The sequence below is a fragment of the Lipotes vexillifer genome, unplaced genomic scaffold (genome assembly GCF_000442215.2).
Source record: "Lipotes vexillifer unplaced genomic scaffold, Lipotes_vexillifer_v1.1 scaffold90, whole genome shotgun sequence".
Lineage (NCBI taxonomy): Eukaryota > Metazoa > Chordata > Mammalia > Artiodactyla > Lipotidae > Lipotes > Lipotes vexillifer.
Window position 1 is genome coordinate 4,757,873 of NW_006782310.1, and position 13,929 is coordinate 4,771,801.

The 13,929-nt window shown below is 35.7% G+C and overlaps 1 protein-coding gene across 1 annotated transcript in view; it reads right to left on the minus strand.

Annotated features, from left to right (window-relative positions):
* RPRD1A (regulation of nuclear pre-mRNA domain containing 1A) overlaps positions 1–13,929 on the minus strand; it is a 71,945-nt gene that overhangs the window by 25,735 nt on the left and 32,281 nt on the right. The window contains exons 3-6 of the mRNA XM_007455205.1: positions 11,788–11,894; positions 11,611–11,708; positions 8,586–8,712; positions 8,301–8,476 (exon numbers count right to left, since the gene is read on the minus strand). Of these exons, the coding sequence (XP_007455267.1) occupies positions 8,301–8,476; positions 8,586–8,712; positions 11,611–11,708; positions 11,788–11,894 (508 nt within the window). The remainder of the gene's footprint in view (positions 1–8,300; positions 8,477–8,585; positions 8,713–11,610; positions 11,709–11,787; positions 11,895–13,929) is intronic.

Genomic DNA, 13,929 nt, shown 5'->3' on the forward strand with positions numbered 1-13,929 from the left:
CGTAATAACTGATTCCATCTTCCAAATCTTGTCAAGGGCTATTTAAGGGGTAGTGAGACTTTAGGGGGCCTCTGTGCTTACCAATGGTTTCTAAACCATGAGGAGCACATACTACTTCTATAATTTTTTTTAAAGAACTAAAATTTATTGACCTACTTCAAACCAAAATCACCCTTCGCCCCCCCAAACTAGTTCCCTAGTTTAATATCCTCTTAGTCAGTGCCAGAATTATATGCCCCATCGTTTTCAATCTCATTTATCACTGATTCCTCCTACTTCTCAGACCCAATTAACACATTATGGTGATTTAATTGTTCCCCATACCTGCCCATTCCTTTATTTTCTCACTGCTATCATCAACTATGGTTCAGGCCTTCATTACCCACAATATGAAATTTTCCAATCAAGTCATATCTTTGGTCGCCCTACTGTAAATCTCTCGCCATTCTAATCCACTTAGCAACTATAACCAGGTCTCCAAACACTACTACCACCAGTCCTCTCTGTCCTCTGGACTATTATAACCATCTGCTCGGTCAGCCATTCACTGCCCTTCACAATTTGGTTCCAACCTACTTATCAATCTCATCTCATTCCTACTAATTCTCAGCTGCTACAGCAACAAATAATTGTAGTAGGTGTCAGTTATTGAGCACTTACTTTGCCTCACACAGGGTGCTAACTGCTTTATATGCACAAATTCCTTAATCACAATGCCTCTCTTGAAGGATATTACTATTATAAGTTCTACTCCACGAAGGAGTTAACAAGCAGAGAGCAATTAGAGCCTAATGAACAAACACAGGCTTAAGGACTGATTTCATTTGTAGCTCCAGTTCTTCCACCAGGTAGCACTGTGAGGCTTACAAATTCTGCACTTATGGACTCCTGAGTACTACTGTTCATTTGTCATTCATGTTTTCTAACATGTTGTTAATATGTTATTCTACTAAAGGAAAAAAAAGGGCAAACTGGTAAAATAATTTTAAAATTTCAAAATGGTCATTCATTCTTTTGTTCAAAATGCTCAGCTGCAGTTCTAGAATTCACAGTCCTTGAACACACAACCACTTTTTTTTAAGTACTGGGCTATACTAATATGACTTAAAATTAGTTAACCTATTTTGTGCTGGATACGACTTTCTTCAAAAACCTCAAGTATCTTTAATCATTTTATCAAAGCATCATTCTTTTGTAATTACAAAAGAAATCACCAATTTAAAATATAAACATTACATACTCCTTGCAAACTACATTTGTACTAGCATTCATTCATTCATTCATCATTCGATGGCCAACTATCATTTACTCACTCAACAAAAACACCTGACTGCCTACCAGGAGAAAAGTACTGCTCCAAGCACTTAGGATATAGCAATAAACATGAAAAACAAAACAAAGTTCTTCTCACGGTGCTCACATTCCAGGCAGGTACAGATGATAACTAAATATACAAAGTTTTAAATTTCAAACAGTGGTAAGTTCAATGAAGAAAAAATTTAAAAAACAAAAAAACAAAAATGACAATGTAATACAGTGGTAGGGAGCAATGTATTGGCATGAATCAGCAATGTAATACAGAAGAGTAGGTGGAATCAAATGAAATGGATACAGAAGGGCTCTACAGAGGTGACAGAGGAGCTTAAACCTGAATGAAAAAAGGAACCAGCTACGTAAAGAGTAGGAGAGGGCACTCCAGCCACCTTGTTAGCAATCAGCAAAGCAAAAGCTCTGGTGTGAGAACTTGCTTCATCTGCTTAAAGAGCAAAATGGATGCCTTTGAGATGGTTACAAGATGAGGTTAAATGGAGACTCAAGACTAGTGATCTCATAGTCCATATATGGAGTTTAAAATACTGTCCAGAAGTGTAATGGGAAGCATTGGAGAGTTTTACATAGGGGAATGAGACCTGTTTTCTTAAAAGATCAATCTGGCTGCAGTGATGCAGACAGTTAAGAGAGGGAATAGGAATATCAGTTGTTAACCAGGCAACAGACAAGAGTAATTTGGCAGGAGTTATGAAACATATTATTAGTTCTATTTAATTAGACACAAAAGGTCTTCCATTTATATAACAAAGTGAACTCATGTTTATCTCCACTCCTCCCAAAAAGTCACTAAAATAATAAAACAATTTATAAGGGCAGAAACCCACAAAGACAGAGAAGAGGGAACCACAGTACACAAATGTTCTGAAAGTTTTGAAAGATGGAAAAAAATGAAACAGGGATAATGACCAAAAATAATGTAATTCATGCTGAGTAATTGTGAAAGTCTCAGGACTTTGGGGCATCAACCTCCTTGAAACGTAATGGTGAGTCTTAAGGTTGACAATGAAGATCAAATAGATATCTTTACATCAATCTGTTAAAACTTATCCCATAGAGCCAAAAAATGAGGGATAAGAAACTAAGCCAAAGATCTGCATTTGGAGATCCAAATCACACAGATAAGAGGTGAGGCACTGTTCTGAATACAGATGCCCTATGTTAGCTACCAAGCAAATTTAAAACATTTTCTCTAGAGAAAAGGAATGGCTCGGAAGAGAAGACCTATATAGATAACAATTATCTGGGGATCACTGAAGACAATGATCTAGTATAATCTTACTGAAAGTCTTTAACATGAATCAGCAATTTCACCTTTAGGGATTTATCACAAGAGATGATATAAGTGAGTAAAGGGGGCTTCCCTGGTGACGCAGTGGTTAAGAATCTGCCTGCCAATGCAAGGCACACAGGTTCGATCCCTGGCCCAGGAAGATCCCACATGCCACGGAGCAACTAAGCCCGTGCGCCACAACTACTGGGCCTGAGCTCTAGAGCCCACAAGCCACAACTACTGAGCCCACGTGCCACAACTACTGAAGCCTGTGCGTCTAGAGCCCGAGCTCCGCAACAAGAGAAGCCACGACAATGAGAAGCCTCCACTCGCCACAACTAGAGAGAGGCTGCGCTCAGCAATGAACACCCAACACAGCCATAAATAAATAAATTTATTTATTAAAAAAAAAATAAGTGAGTAAAGGGTTAATAAAAGAGACGTTCACTGGGAATTCCCTGGCAGTCCAGTGGTGCTTTCACTGCTGAGGGCCTGGGTTCAATCCCCGGTCGGGGAACTAAGATCCCACAAGCCGCGTGGCATGGCCCCCCCAAAAAAAAAACAAAAAACGATGTTCACTGCAATACTGTTTATAATATCAAACCAATGAAAGCAATTGGTCATAAAGAACAGATAGTTATGATATATCCATACATTAAAAATGAAAACAGACATAAGATGAACATAAAATATTACATGAAAAGGACAATATGCAAAATAATACATGGACCCAATACATGGCGCTTAAGCCTTTTGTGTATGTAGCTTTTTTCCTATGATGAAAATAGCTTATTTGCATAATTAATAAAAATAATTAAAAGATTACATGATTCTTGACTAATGGATAAATTAACCATAAAAAGTTTTTAGACTTAATGATATTTTGATCTCGAAAAATCATCTAAGAAATCATTAAGAAACTAGTAACATTTGCTTCTTTAAAAAATCCATATAGCTCCATCTTATCAAATTAATTTTAAATTTAAATGAAATCAATATTTCAATGGAAAAACAAAGTAAAATATAAAGAAATAACTGAACCACAGATGAAAGATTCCATAAGCAGTTCTCCATATTCTTCCTACTATCCCCTTGAATGGTATTTGTAATTTGATATATCAATAACCATCAAAAAAGCTACATGAAAACAACACCTTCAGCAACAGACTTTTAAATTTGCATTTTCAGTGCTATATATTTCAAACATTCTTATATCCTATATTGGGAGATGACATTAAGCATTTCTAATCACTAAATGTCTCAGGCAAAACAAAACTGATCTTTAAGCATTTTAAAAAAATGGAAATTGAACATTTTGGGAAAAAAAATTTTATAAAAGCAAGCACTCTTGAAAAGACCAATTAAGAAATGTCTACTGGGCTTCCCTGGTGGCACAGTGGTTGAGAGTCCGCCTGCCGATGCAGGGGATGCGGGTTCATGCCCCGGTCCGGGAAGATCCCACATGCCGCGGAGCGGCTGGGCCCGTGAGCCATGGCCGCTGAGCCGGCGCGTCCAGAGCCTGTGCTCCGCAACGGGAGAGGCCACAACAGTGAGAGGCCCGCGTACCGCAAAAAAAAAAAAAAAAAAAAAAAAAGTCTACTTAGCAAAATGTCATTTAAAATATTAATTATGAAAGCAAATATATATGATAAGTGGGAATAAAATATAATTCATATGCACAATAATCATGATTAGCTTAAATTACAGACATGAAAAATACCAAAAAGTAATAAAAACAAAAATCTACCAAGTAGCTAAATGTGGGTAAAACCAATGAGCCAGAACAGAAGACTGACCACATTCATGTATACACATGTATATATAGAAATAAATATGACAGAAATGGCATTTTACAATATAGTAAAATACACTGTCATTAATTGACTAATCTTTAAACAATAAATGACGGGACATTTACTATCACTTTCAGACAATTAGTTATATCCCTACATCATATATACCATGAACAAAAAAATCCTAATGGATAAAATTATTAGGAAAAAAACTACAGAAAACTTGTACTTTTGTAGTTATGAATTGAGAAGGCGATCTTAACTATATCCAAAAAACCTAGAATCTATAAAGGCAAAGACAAATATTAATTTGTCTTAGAACCATAAACTTAGAACTAAACAGAAAAGTAGCCAAAGGATATAGGAAATTTGCAGCAGAAATAAAAAGGCTAGTAAATATATTTAAATGACCAATCTGAGTGAATAAAAAAAAATTTTTTTAACCTATCAGATATGCAAAAATTTTAAAGATCACTGACATTCAGTGTTGGGTGAGGTTGTGCAGGAAAAGATGCACTTATACTTCAAGGAGTTTAAAAAGGCAAAACCTTTTGGAGGGCTTGAGTACATTATCAACATTTAAACAGACATTCTTTTTGACCTACCTATTTTATTCTACTTCTGAGAATCAATCCAATAGATAGATATACTAGCACAGCTGTACAAACCTGCATCACCAGGATGTTCTCTCTGGTACTACCTATAATGCACAAAACTTAAAGCAACTCAATGGATGCAATCTGACACCGTGAGAAGGGACTGACTTAAACAAACAACATTCATAAAATGATTATGCCCTCATTTTTTTTGTTTGTTTGGGGTTTTTTTGTGGTATGCAGGCCTCACTGTTGTGGCCTCTCCTGTTGCGGAGCACAGGCTCCGGACGCGCAGGCTCAGTGGCCATGGCTGGGCCTAGCCGCTCTGCGGCATGTGGGATCTTCCTGGACCGGGGTACGAACCTGCGTCCCCTGCATCGGCAGGCGGACTCTCAACCACTGCGCCACCAGGGAAGCCCCCCTCATTTTTTTTTAAATGAGGTAAATCTGAATATACTGATGTAAGACTACAAAAGATAAAACACTATCCTTTCTGACAGCTTTCCCATCCTGACTTCTAGAATTTGGAACTATGATTTGATTTCTCCTTTTAAGAGCCATCAAACTTTGATTTCCAATTTTCTATGGAAGTCTAAATTGGGATTTTATAAAAGCATGTTTTCTTATACCAACTGAATCATGAAAAGTATTAAAAATTGAGCAACAAAGATGTTATCATGGCGAATGATTCCCATAGCAATCTATGAAATAGATTTTTAAACATAAATTAGGTTTATTAATTAGGTTTATTAGTCTATTTTAAGTTATCTGCTTTAATAACCAGCTGAAGGTAGTTACAAGTTTAAAAAATGATTCATAATTTTCAAAAATTTTAAAAACACTTCATGTTTTCATTCATTACAAATGCTTTAACAGTGGCTTCCTTAAGAAATATGAAATAGCCAATTCCTGAACTGATACTTTAAATTTATGTCTTTTTTTTTTTAAAGAGCAATTAAAGACATGTCAATACCCAGTCAATCACAGTTGATGTTCAAAGATGCCTGATAAGTGAAAACTATGTGATGCTATCACAGCTGATATGGTAAGTATAAATCCTGACCTCTCAGCCTCAACTTCAAAGGGATACCACCTACTTGGTACAAAAAGGTATCTAAATAACTCAAATCATTTTCACATCTTCTGACACAAGAATCACCTAGTTATAAATGATAATTTACAAAGAGTTATATGGAATAACTTCCTAGTTTATTAGAAATGTAAATATTTTTTACTTGTAAGAAACGTCTGATATAATTTAGGTGGTTTATTTATAATATGAAAATCCAGTCAGGCTAAAAAACAAAAAAGTTCCTAGAACACTTTATTTTGAGAAAGTGATTACCTCTGAGGAGGGAGGAAACTGAGTTGGAGGGCTTTAGCTGTTGCTGTAATCTTACATTTAAGCAAAAACTGAAAGCAAAATTGTCATTTTGCAGGCAGACTCCCTAGGTTCTAAACAACTCACTACCTCTTTGTGACCTTTAGCAAGTTATTTAATCTCCCAGTACCTCAGTTTCCTTTATCTGTAAAATCTGGATAATAACATTTCCTGCTACATAGGATTAAATGAGTTGATATATGTGAAGTGCTTAGAAAAGTACCTGACACATGGTAAATTTTACTGCCATTATTATCATCAGCCTCACCACCTATAATTATCAATCATGAACTCTGGCTGGAAGGCACTGGGAAAAGAGGGGGTTAAGGTGGGATGGTATCTGATCTTTTCTCTACACGTTTCAAACATAAATGCTATTTCTGTAACGAGTGATATATAACCAGTTTAAGTGAGAAAGCAGTATGCAGTAGAATAACAAAGCTTCAGTCTTCAATTTTCAAAAACATGAGACAATTCAGGCTTTGGATTTTGATATTTATTTTTAGCAGGAAAAATATGCTAATGATGATGACATCGTTAGAAGATACGCCCATGTCCAATACCTGCAACAGAAGCTCAATAGAAGTTAAAGAAACCATACCAAAGACTAAAGACAAAAATTGTATGACATTACTTACCCTTAATTCTGCTAACAATAAAACAAGTAACAGTATGTTTAGGATTGAAGTTCCATCACAAGATCAAAAACTGGCAAGTTAACTATGAAATGTACTTTTTTGAAAAATTCTATCTTTTTCTTTCTATGTAAAATTGGGCAGCCTCTCTAAAGGTAGAGTACAATGCCAACAACTATGAGTGTGTATATGTGAGCAGAGGAGGGGCAGACTGAAAAGGTGCAATGCTAAACAGTGCTACAATTTGGGGTGGGAGAGCTCTGCTGCTGATACTAATTAACTGCTTTCACAGGCAGAGATGGGAATCATCTTTGGCACAATTAGAGATTGCTGAAACAAGAACTAAACTCTAATAAAGAAAAGCAACTTAACAGAGGCAGCATCATAACATACCTACAAATTTAAAGAGAACTGTCTTAAAAAAGGGATCCAGACATATGAGAAATTCTCCTACATATTATTTGAAAAAGAAATTGCTACAGCAGCAAACAATTTAAACAAGAACTAATCAAATGAAAGATTCTTTTAACTAAAACCTATCTGGTTCATCCACCCCTGACAGTGGCTACTCTGCTCAAAGGAAATTTGAGAGTGTTTCTTTTTTTAACCCCTGCACCTTCCAGGGGTGTCCAGACTTCCACCTGGACAGGTGGAAGTCCACCTGTCCAGACTTCTCATCAACAGTATCAATCATCATTCAAGTTAAAGAAGCAATAATAACTTTCTACCTAAGGGTGTGTCTGAGCCAAGTGTCGGGTAGGAATATGTTAAGCATCAGAATCAGGGATAGGAATAAAGGAGTAACTTGAAGACTACCTTCCCAAACAAAAATGATGTTCAGGAACAGGGAGACTGGGGATACTCATAACAAAAAGTCTTTATTTCATAACTGTATACCCAAAAGACTGCATGTAGTCAGAAAGAAATTAAGTCCAACCATAATTTACTGTAGTTGACACCAGACTTTATACCAACTGCTATTTTCCCATTATTTTTGTTCTTGAAGATAAAGATTTAAGCTCAGAAGACGAAGCACTATTACTGGAATTTCACGTGAATAATTTTAAAATGCAACCAATTTTGCGAATTCCAAATTTCTAAATTCACTTAGGCAGATTGATTTGGTTCAAATAAAAAGAAACCAATTAATGCAAGGAGTAGCTTACCTGGGCCATTGTTTAAAAAGGTCTATGTCCCAAAAATGCAAAATGTTCAGGAATATTAAGCTATTTTAAAATTCCTACCAAAAATAAATTAAATAAATAAGCACTAAATAAGGAAAAGGTTACGCACTTCCAATTTATGCTCTTTCTCTGCAAGGGCTTCCTTTTGACAACGAAGAAAATCTGCTAACATTCGAGTGAGTTGCTTCCTATCATCTATTTCAGCTGCCAATCTTCCATTGTAATCTGCCAGCAACATACAAGCATCCTCTACCATTTTAGAAAGTCTTTCTCCAGATTCTTTATCTAAGAAAGGCACAGAATAACAAAATTATTACACAACAAAAACAATACCATATGTGGTTTCCTTACTCCAACTCCCAAAAAAGTTCCAGATCACATTTTCTTTTCTTACCTGTTATTTTATCTAGAAGGGATACTTCTTGAACTTCAACAGGCAAAGAAGCTATCCTTTGATGAACTGCTGCATCACCAGAAGCTGCATTTTCTAGATCTTGTAATGCTCTAACGAGATCTAGAGTCTAAAAAGTTATACAACTTTAGAACCAAAATTAGTGAAGCTTAAACAAATATAAAAGACTTGAAATTTATTTCATATTCCTTAATCCTTATGGGCTATTTATTACTTTAAACTGCTTTCAGAGACAGTCCATTTCTTTCATATATTAAGAAAAAAGCTACACTATATTAGGTATTGGAAATATATAAATTGGAAACACATAGATATTTCTAGTGGTGGAGACAGATAGTATAAAAATAATTATCTATTAAAATGTGATTCATTTATAAGCCAAATACATACAGTGGTAAAAGGCAGGCTATAATTTCAACCTGGAGAATACAAGTTTTATATATGCTATAGTCACTGTATTATCATTATACATAAGAATTTTTTGTATTAAATTGGATATTGGGGGATGGGGGATACAAATCATCATCTACCACAACATATAAGAGCCCCCCAAATTCCATTTCTCAATAAAGTAGTTAAAGCATAAGAGAAATGTAATTTTGGAATATGTATGTTCAAATATGGCACCTTAACTATTCTATGGTTTGTTACTAAGATCATTAAAATATTACAAAGTCCCATATATCTGGTGACTAATATTTATACAATGCTTAACCAGTATTTTATCATCAGAATATTTTAGTTGCACTGTTTTCATACCAGCTATAATTAGGAGGGAAGGGCAAGTCTCTGCTGATGATTTCACAATTCATAATATATCTAAAGTTATTCCAAAGAAAATGGAGTAAATTTTCTTTTTGCTAGTCTCCATTCCCATCCCATCTCCCTTTTTCTTTTTTCTTTCTTTTTTTCATCTCTAAGCCTAGATTCTAGAACACTAGAAAATTACACGCATACATGAAAAATATAGGATATTCAAATTCTGTGTATATATTTAGATGATACTGACAGGCAGTAACTGATTTTTCTTTAAGTTATTCCCTTATAAAAAATGCTATCACTGGGGTCTAGCACATAGCAAATGATCAAACATGATAAGAATGAATGGAACCTAATAAGAAATATAATATCCCAAGTGTGCTTTTAATTCACCACTACATGTTTAAAATCCCAATATTTAAAAAAATAATTTTGTTATATTTCCCCTCTACAATGAAAGTGAGCTTAAGAGCAACGACAATTACCGGGAAGCTTGTTTCTCATGGTGCCCCAAATAACTTATATATTTTTATTTTTTAATCAGTCTTAGGAAGTTCTAAAATTTTCTGGAGTTCTAAGAAGAAACCTGGCTTTACGGTTTTGATGATGTACGCGTGCTTTAATTACAACCTACTCTCATTGCACCTTCACACTCCTACATGAGCTAATTCTCCCAATGCTCAGTCAAGGATCCAGATAAGAAAGCAAAGTTGTCTGAAACAACACTAGCCTAGGACTTCCTGATAGAGGAGAATGAAATGAGTTCAACTACATTCTATAAAGAGAAATTTTAGCCATTATTATAAAGAATGACATATATAAAATGGTAACTATAAAGCTGAACCACTGAGAATTAAGCAGTACAACTAATCTGAAAACTGTCATTATAAAACAAAACACGATAGCATTTTACACAAGTACTAGGGAAGAGTCAGGTGGTTACTCAGAAACTCCAGGAAGTACAACTTAAGTTACTCTTTCATGAGGTAGAATAGGAGAGGGTAAGACCCTATATTTAGAACTGGGGTAAAATACTGTTCATGGAGTCATTACGGGGCTCTTAGCAAAAAGTGATTCCTTGTCTTGAATTATTACCAAACAGAGAGAAATATAAGCCTTAGTGTTGGTTGTTCGAAAAGTTATGTTCCTATTACATTTCTATTCAAGCTCTTACCCATGGTGACCATATGGGCTTCAGCATTCCTGTCATTAAGCCCCAACAGGGGCTTGACTCAGGTACTAGCTGAGACCCTCAGTCAAATTCTTTCTGCCTCCTAAGTACTAACACTGATATAAATCCACAATTCCAGGCAGTAATTGGTTGTATCTTTATTTCAAGCTCTTTTCATGGTGGAAAGAGCTCCATCCACCTTCAGGTTTCACGCAGTGAGTTCTGGTCCAGGTCTCCAACTCCTTAAGTTCTTGTTACTCTACAGGATACTAATTTCTGCAAACCATGTCTGCTTCCAGACAAAATCTCACCAGGAACGATACTCTGGCTCACATTTTGAGTTATGTTTCTGTACCATTTGTAGCCCATGGCAATATTTACCTTGTTTTAAGACTATGGCTATGTCTTCATTTTCTCCTTTAAAATTTTATCTATCTCTCCTATATGTTTGAAACATAGAAGCAGGAAGCTTTAAGACTCAATGCCCACATAATTAAGGTAAAAATGTCTTTTTGGAATCATCTGATGGTTAGAAAATGCTATATTGTTTATCAACCTGGGAGGACATGGAGTATTAAGATAATGATTCTGATTCATCTTATTTTATTACCATGGAACTACATGGTTTTATATAGTTACATAGAACTGTATGAATACATACTCGTTAACTCTAACATGCATTTTTACATGTTTGAAAGCAAAAATACTTAAAAGAGTGGTGCTTATCTCTAGGCATGGAATTTTTAGCATACTTAAACAACAAAATAGTCTTATCATATAATGTTTTATTTATTTAAAAGGAAACTGTTTAAATGGCAGATATCTCATCAGACCTAATCATACTTAGCAATCAAATACTCTTTCTATGCAAAATGTAAGCGTCTAATATACAATATACAGCACACTACATTAAACATAAGCAATGTATTAATCAGAAAATAAGACTTATTCACATAGCTTCTTTCCTGTACCCAGAATTATAATAAAATTTACAGAAGTAAAACATTGAAATTAGTAAAGCTTGATGGCTACGTGAAGTACTAGCAATTAACTCCCTTAACAGAGAAAAACCCCTACCTGTGGTGGTTCACTTGGAGATCCTAGGGAGGAACAGTTTTCATTCTCATCCACCTTTATCTGTTCATATGTTCGCTTCCTAGGCTTCTTATCGCCATCTGAATTGAAAGAACATTTAAGTTTTAATGAGAGAATACATCTTAATGAAGAGATAATGATAAAAGATTATATACTTACACAGAGCTTGCTTAAGTTGTTCTAATACATCATTTTCATAAACAGACCTTTCTTCCCAAATAGATAACACTCTTCCAAGGTGCTTCTTACAACTTTCATCAGTTTCACTAAAGAAAGACAAAAATATTAACAGTAAAATGCATAGTGCTATTGCAAAGAAAATGGTGATTTTAAATACAATGACACTCATTCCCTGAAAAAAGCTGCCCAAATGTTTACTGAGTTCCACTATGTGACCAGCAGTTCAGGGGTGAAGTGACCAGGATAGACATATTCCCTGCTTCCCTTAAAGAGCTTAGAGACATATTATTAAACAAAAAATGATGAAAGTGTTAGTACTGGTGACTAGGGGTTATCAAGAAGGTACCCCAACCTAATGGGGGATGAACATAAAGCTAAGGAAGATTTCTAATGGGTGATTTTTAAACTTATTTAACAAATATTTACTGATCAAGGTACCATCTCTGACACTGGAGATACAAATGGAGCTTTATGGCAGCTGTATTTTTATAAGTGCCACAAAAGAGAACAGGGTGTTAAAAACAGGCTTAACAGAGAGACACAGTCCACTTCAAGAGAGATCAGGAAGGGTATGTGAGGAGGGGTATTTGAGGAAATGATGTATTTAATCTGAGTTCTAAAGACTGGATATACAGGGAAGTGGGAAACAGACTACTTCCAACCACTTCCCACCGCCTTCATCACTACCACTGTAGAATGAGCCACTATTATCTCCTTCACTCTATTCTCTACTAAAGTAAATCATATCATACTGCTCTCAGTTCTCTAAGAACCACCAATCATACCAAGAATAAAAGCGAAATTCTTATCCTGGGCCACAAAGTGGACATATTCTGCTTCCTGGCTACCTCTCAGTCCACATTTCCTAAATACAAGTCTCCTTGCTGATCTTCAAACATGCCCAGCACATGGCTATCTCACTGTTTCTGCCAAGTTTTTTCTCTACCTAGGATCCTTTCCTCCTAGAGTCAAATGGCTCGTTTCATCCCTCCCTTCAGTCTCTGTTCAAATGCTACCTCCCCAAAACAGTCAATCTTTATCTCATAAAACAACTGAGCACCATCACACTCTCTAGCTCCTTCCCTGCTTTATGTTTCTTCACAGTACTTATCTTTTGACATTTTAATATATATTCACTTGTCTATTACTTTGTCATCCACTGAAATAAGCTCTACTAGAACAGAACTTTGTCTCTTTCACTACTGTATCCTCACTGACTAGCACATAGTAGGTGGTCAATATTTTATTGAATTCTAGGGAGAAGCAACATATATTAAAAGGCCTAAGGCAGAAAGAACTAAAAGAGATTTAGTTAGCTTAAACTGTAGTGTATAGAGTGTGTGTGAGAGAGTGTGGTGGAGGGGGATGGCCACGGGGAATGTGAGACAGGAGACTGAACAGGTAGTCTGGGCCATGAAGGAACAACTGAAGTCTTACTCAGGACCTGAGACTTGATGTCTAGGACAAACGAGAACCACTCAAAGGCAAGAGAGTGTCGTATCAGCTCTGCAACTCTGGCTACAGTTTCCTAAATGGATTAAACAATACTGGAGTCTACTGTAATTATACAGAAATGACATTATGGTAATTGGAATGGAAAGAAATCTAAAGAACCGAGGGAACTACATGTACTATAAGGGATAAGGGGCGTGAAGGAGAAAGGACAGTTGATATATTATAAATCACTGTATCACAGGGAGTTCAAGATAACACCTAGTTTCTCACATGGGCATCTGGATAGATGGAGTTGCCGTTCATCAACAGAGTGAACCCAGAGAGGAAGCAAGTTTGACAGGGAGGAAGGACACAGTGAGTTTAATAACAGACACAGTGAGTCTGAGATGTTTGGAGGCATACAACTAGAAATCAATAGGCAATTGGATATACAGGACTAAAAGGAAAAACATCTGGACTGAAGCATAAGATTGCCAGTTTTTACGGTATGGATAATAAATAAATACATGTAATGTATGAAATCACCCAGAGGGCTAGTAAAGAATATGACACCAGAAGAAGGCCCAGGACTAAACTCTAAGAAATACCAGCACCTGAAAAGATGGTAAGAGTATCTAAACTGAAGGATAAATAATATTAATTTAAGAAAGCAATATACTGCAGTGT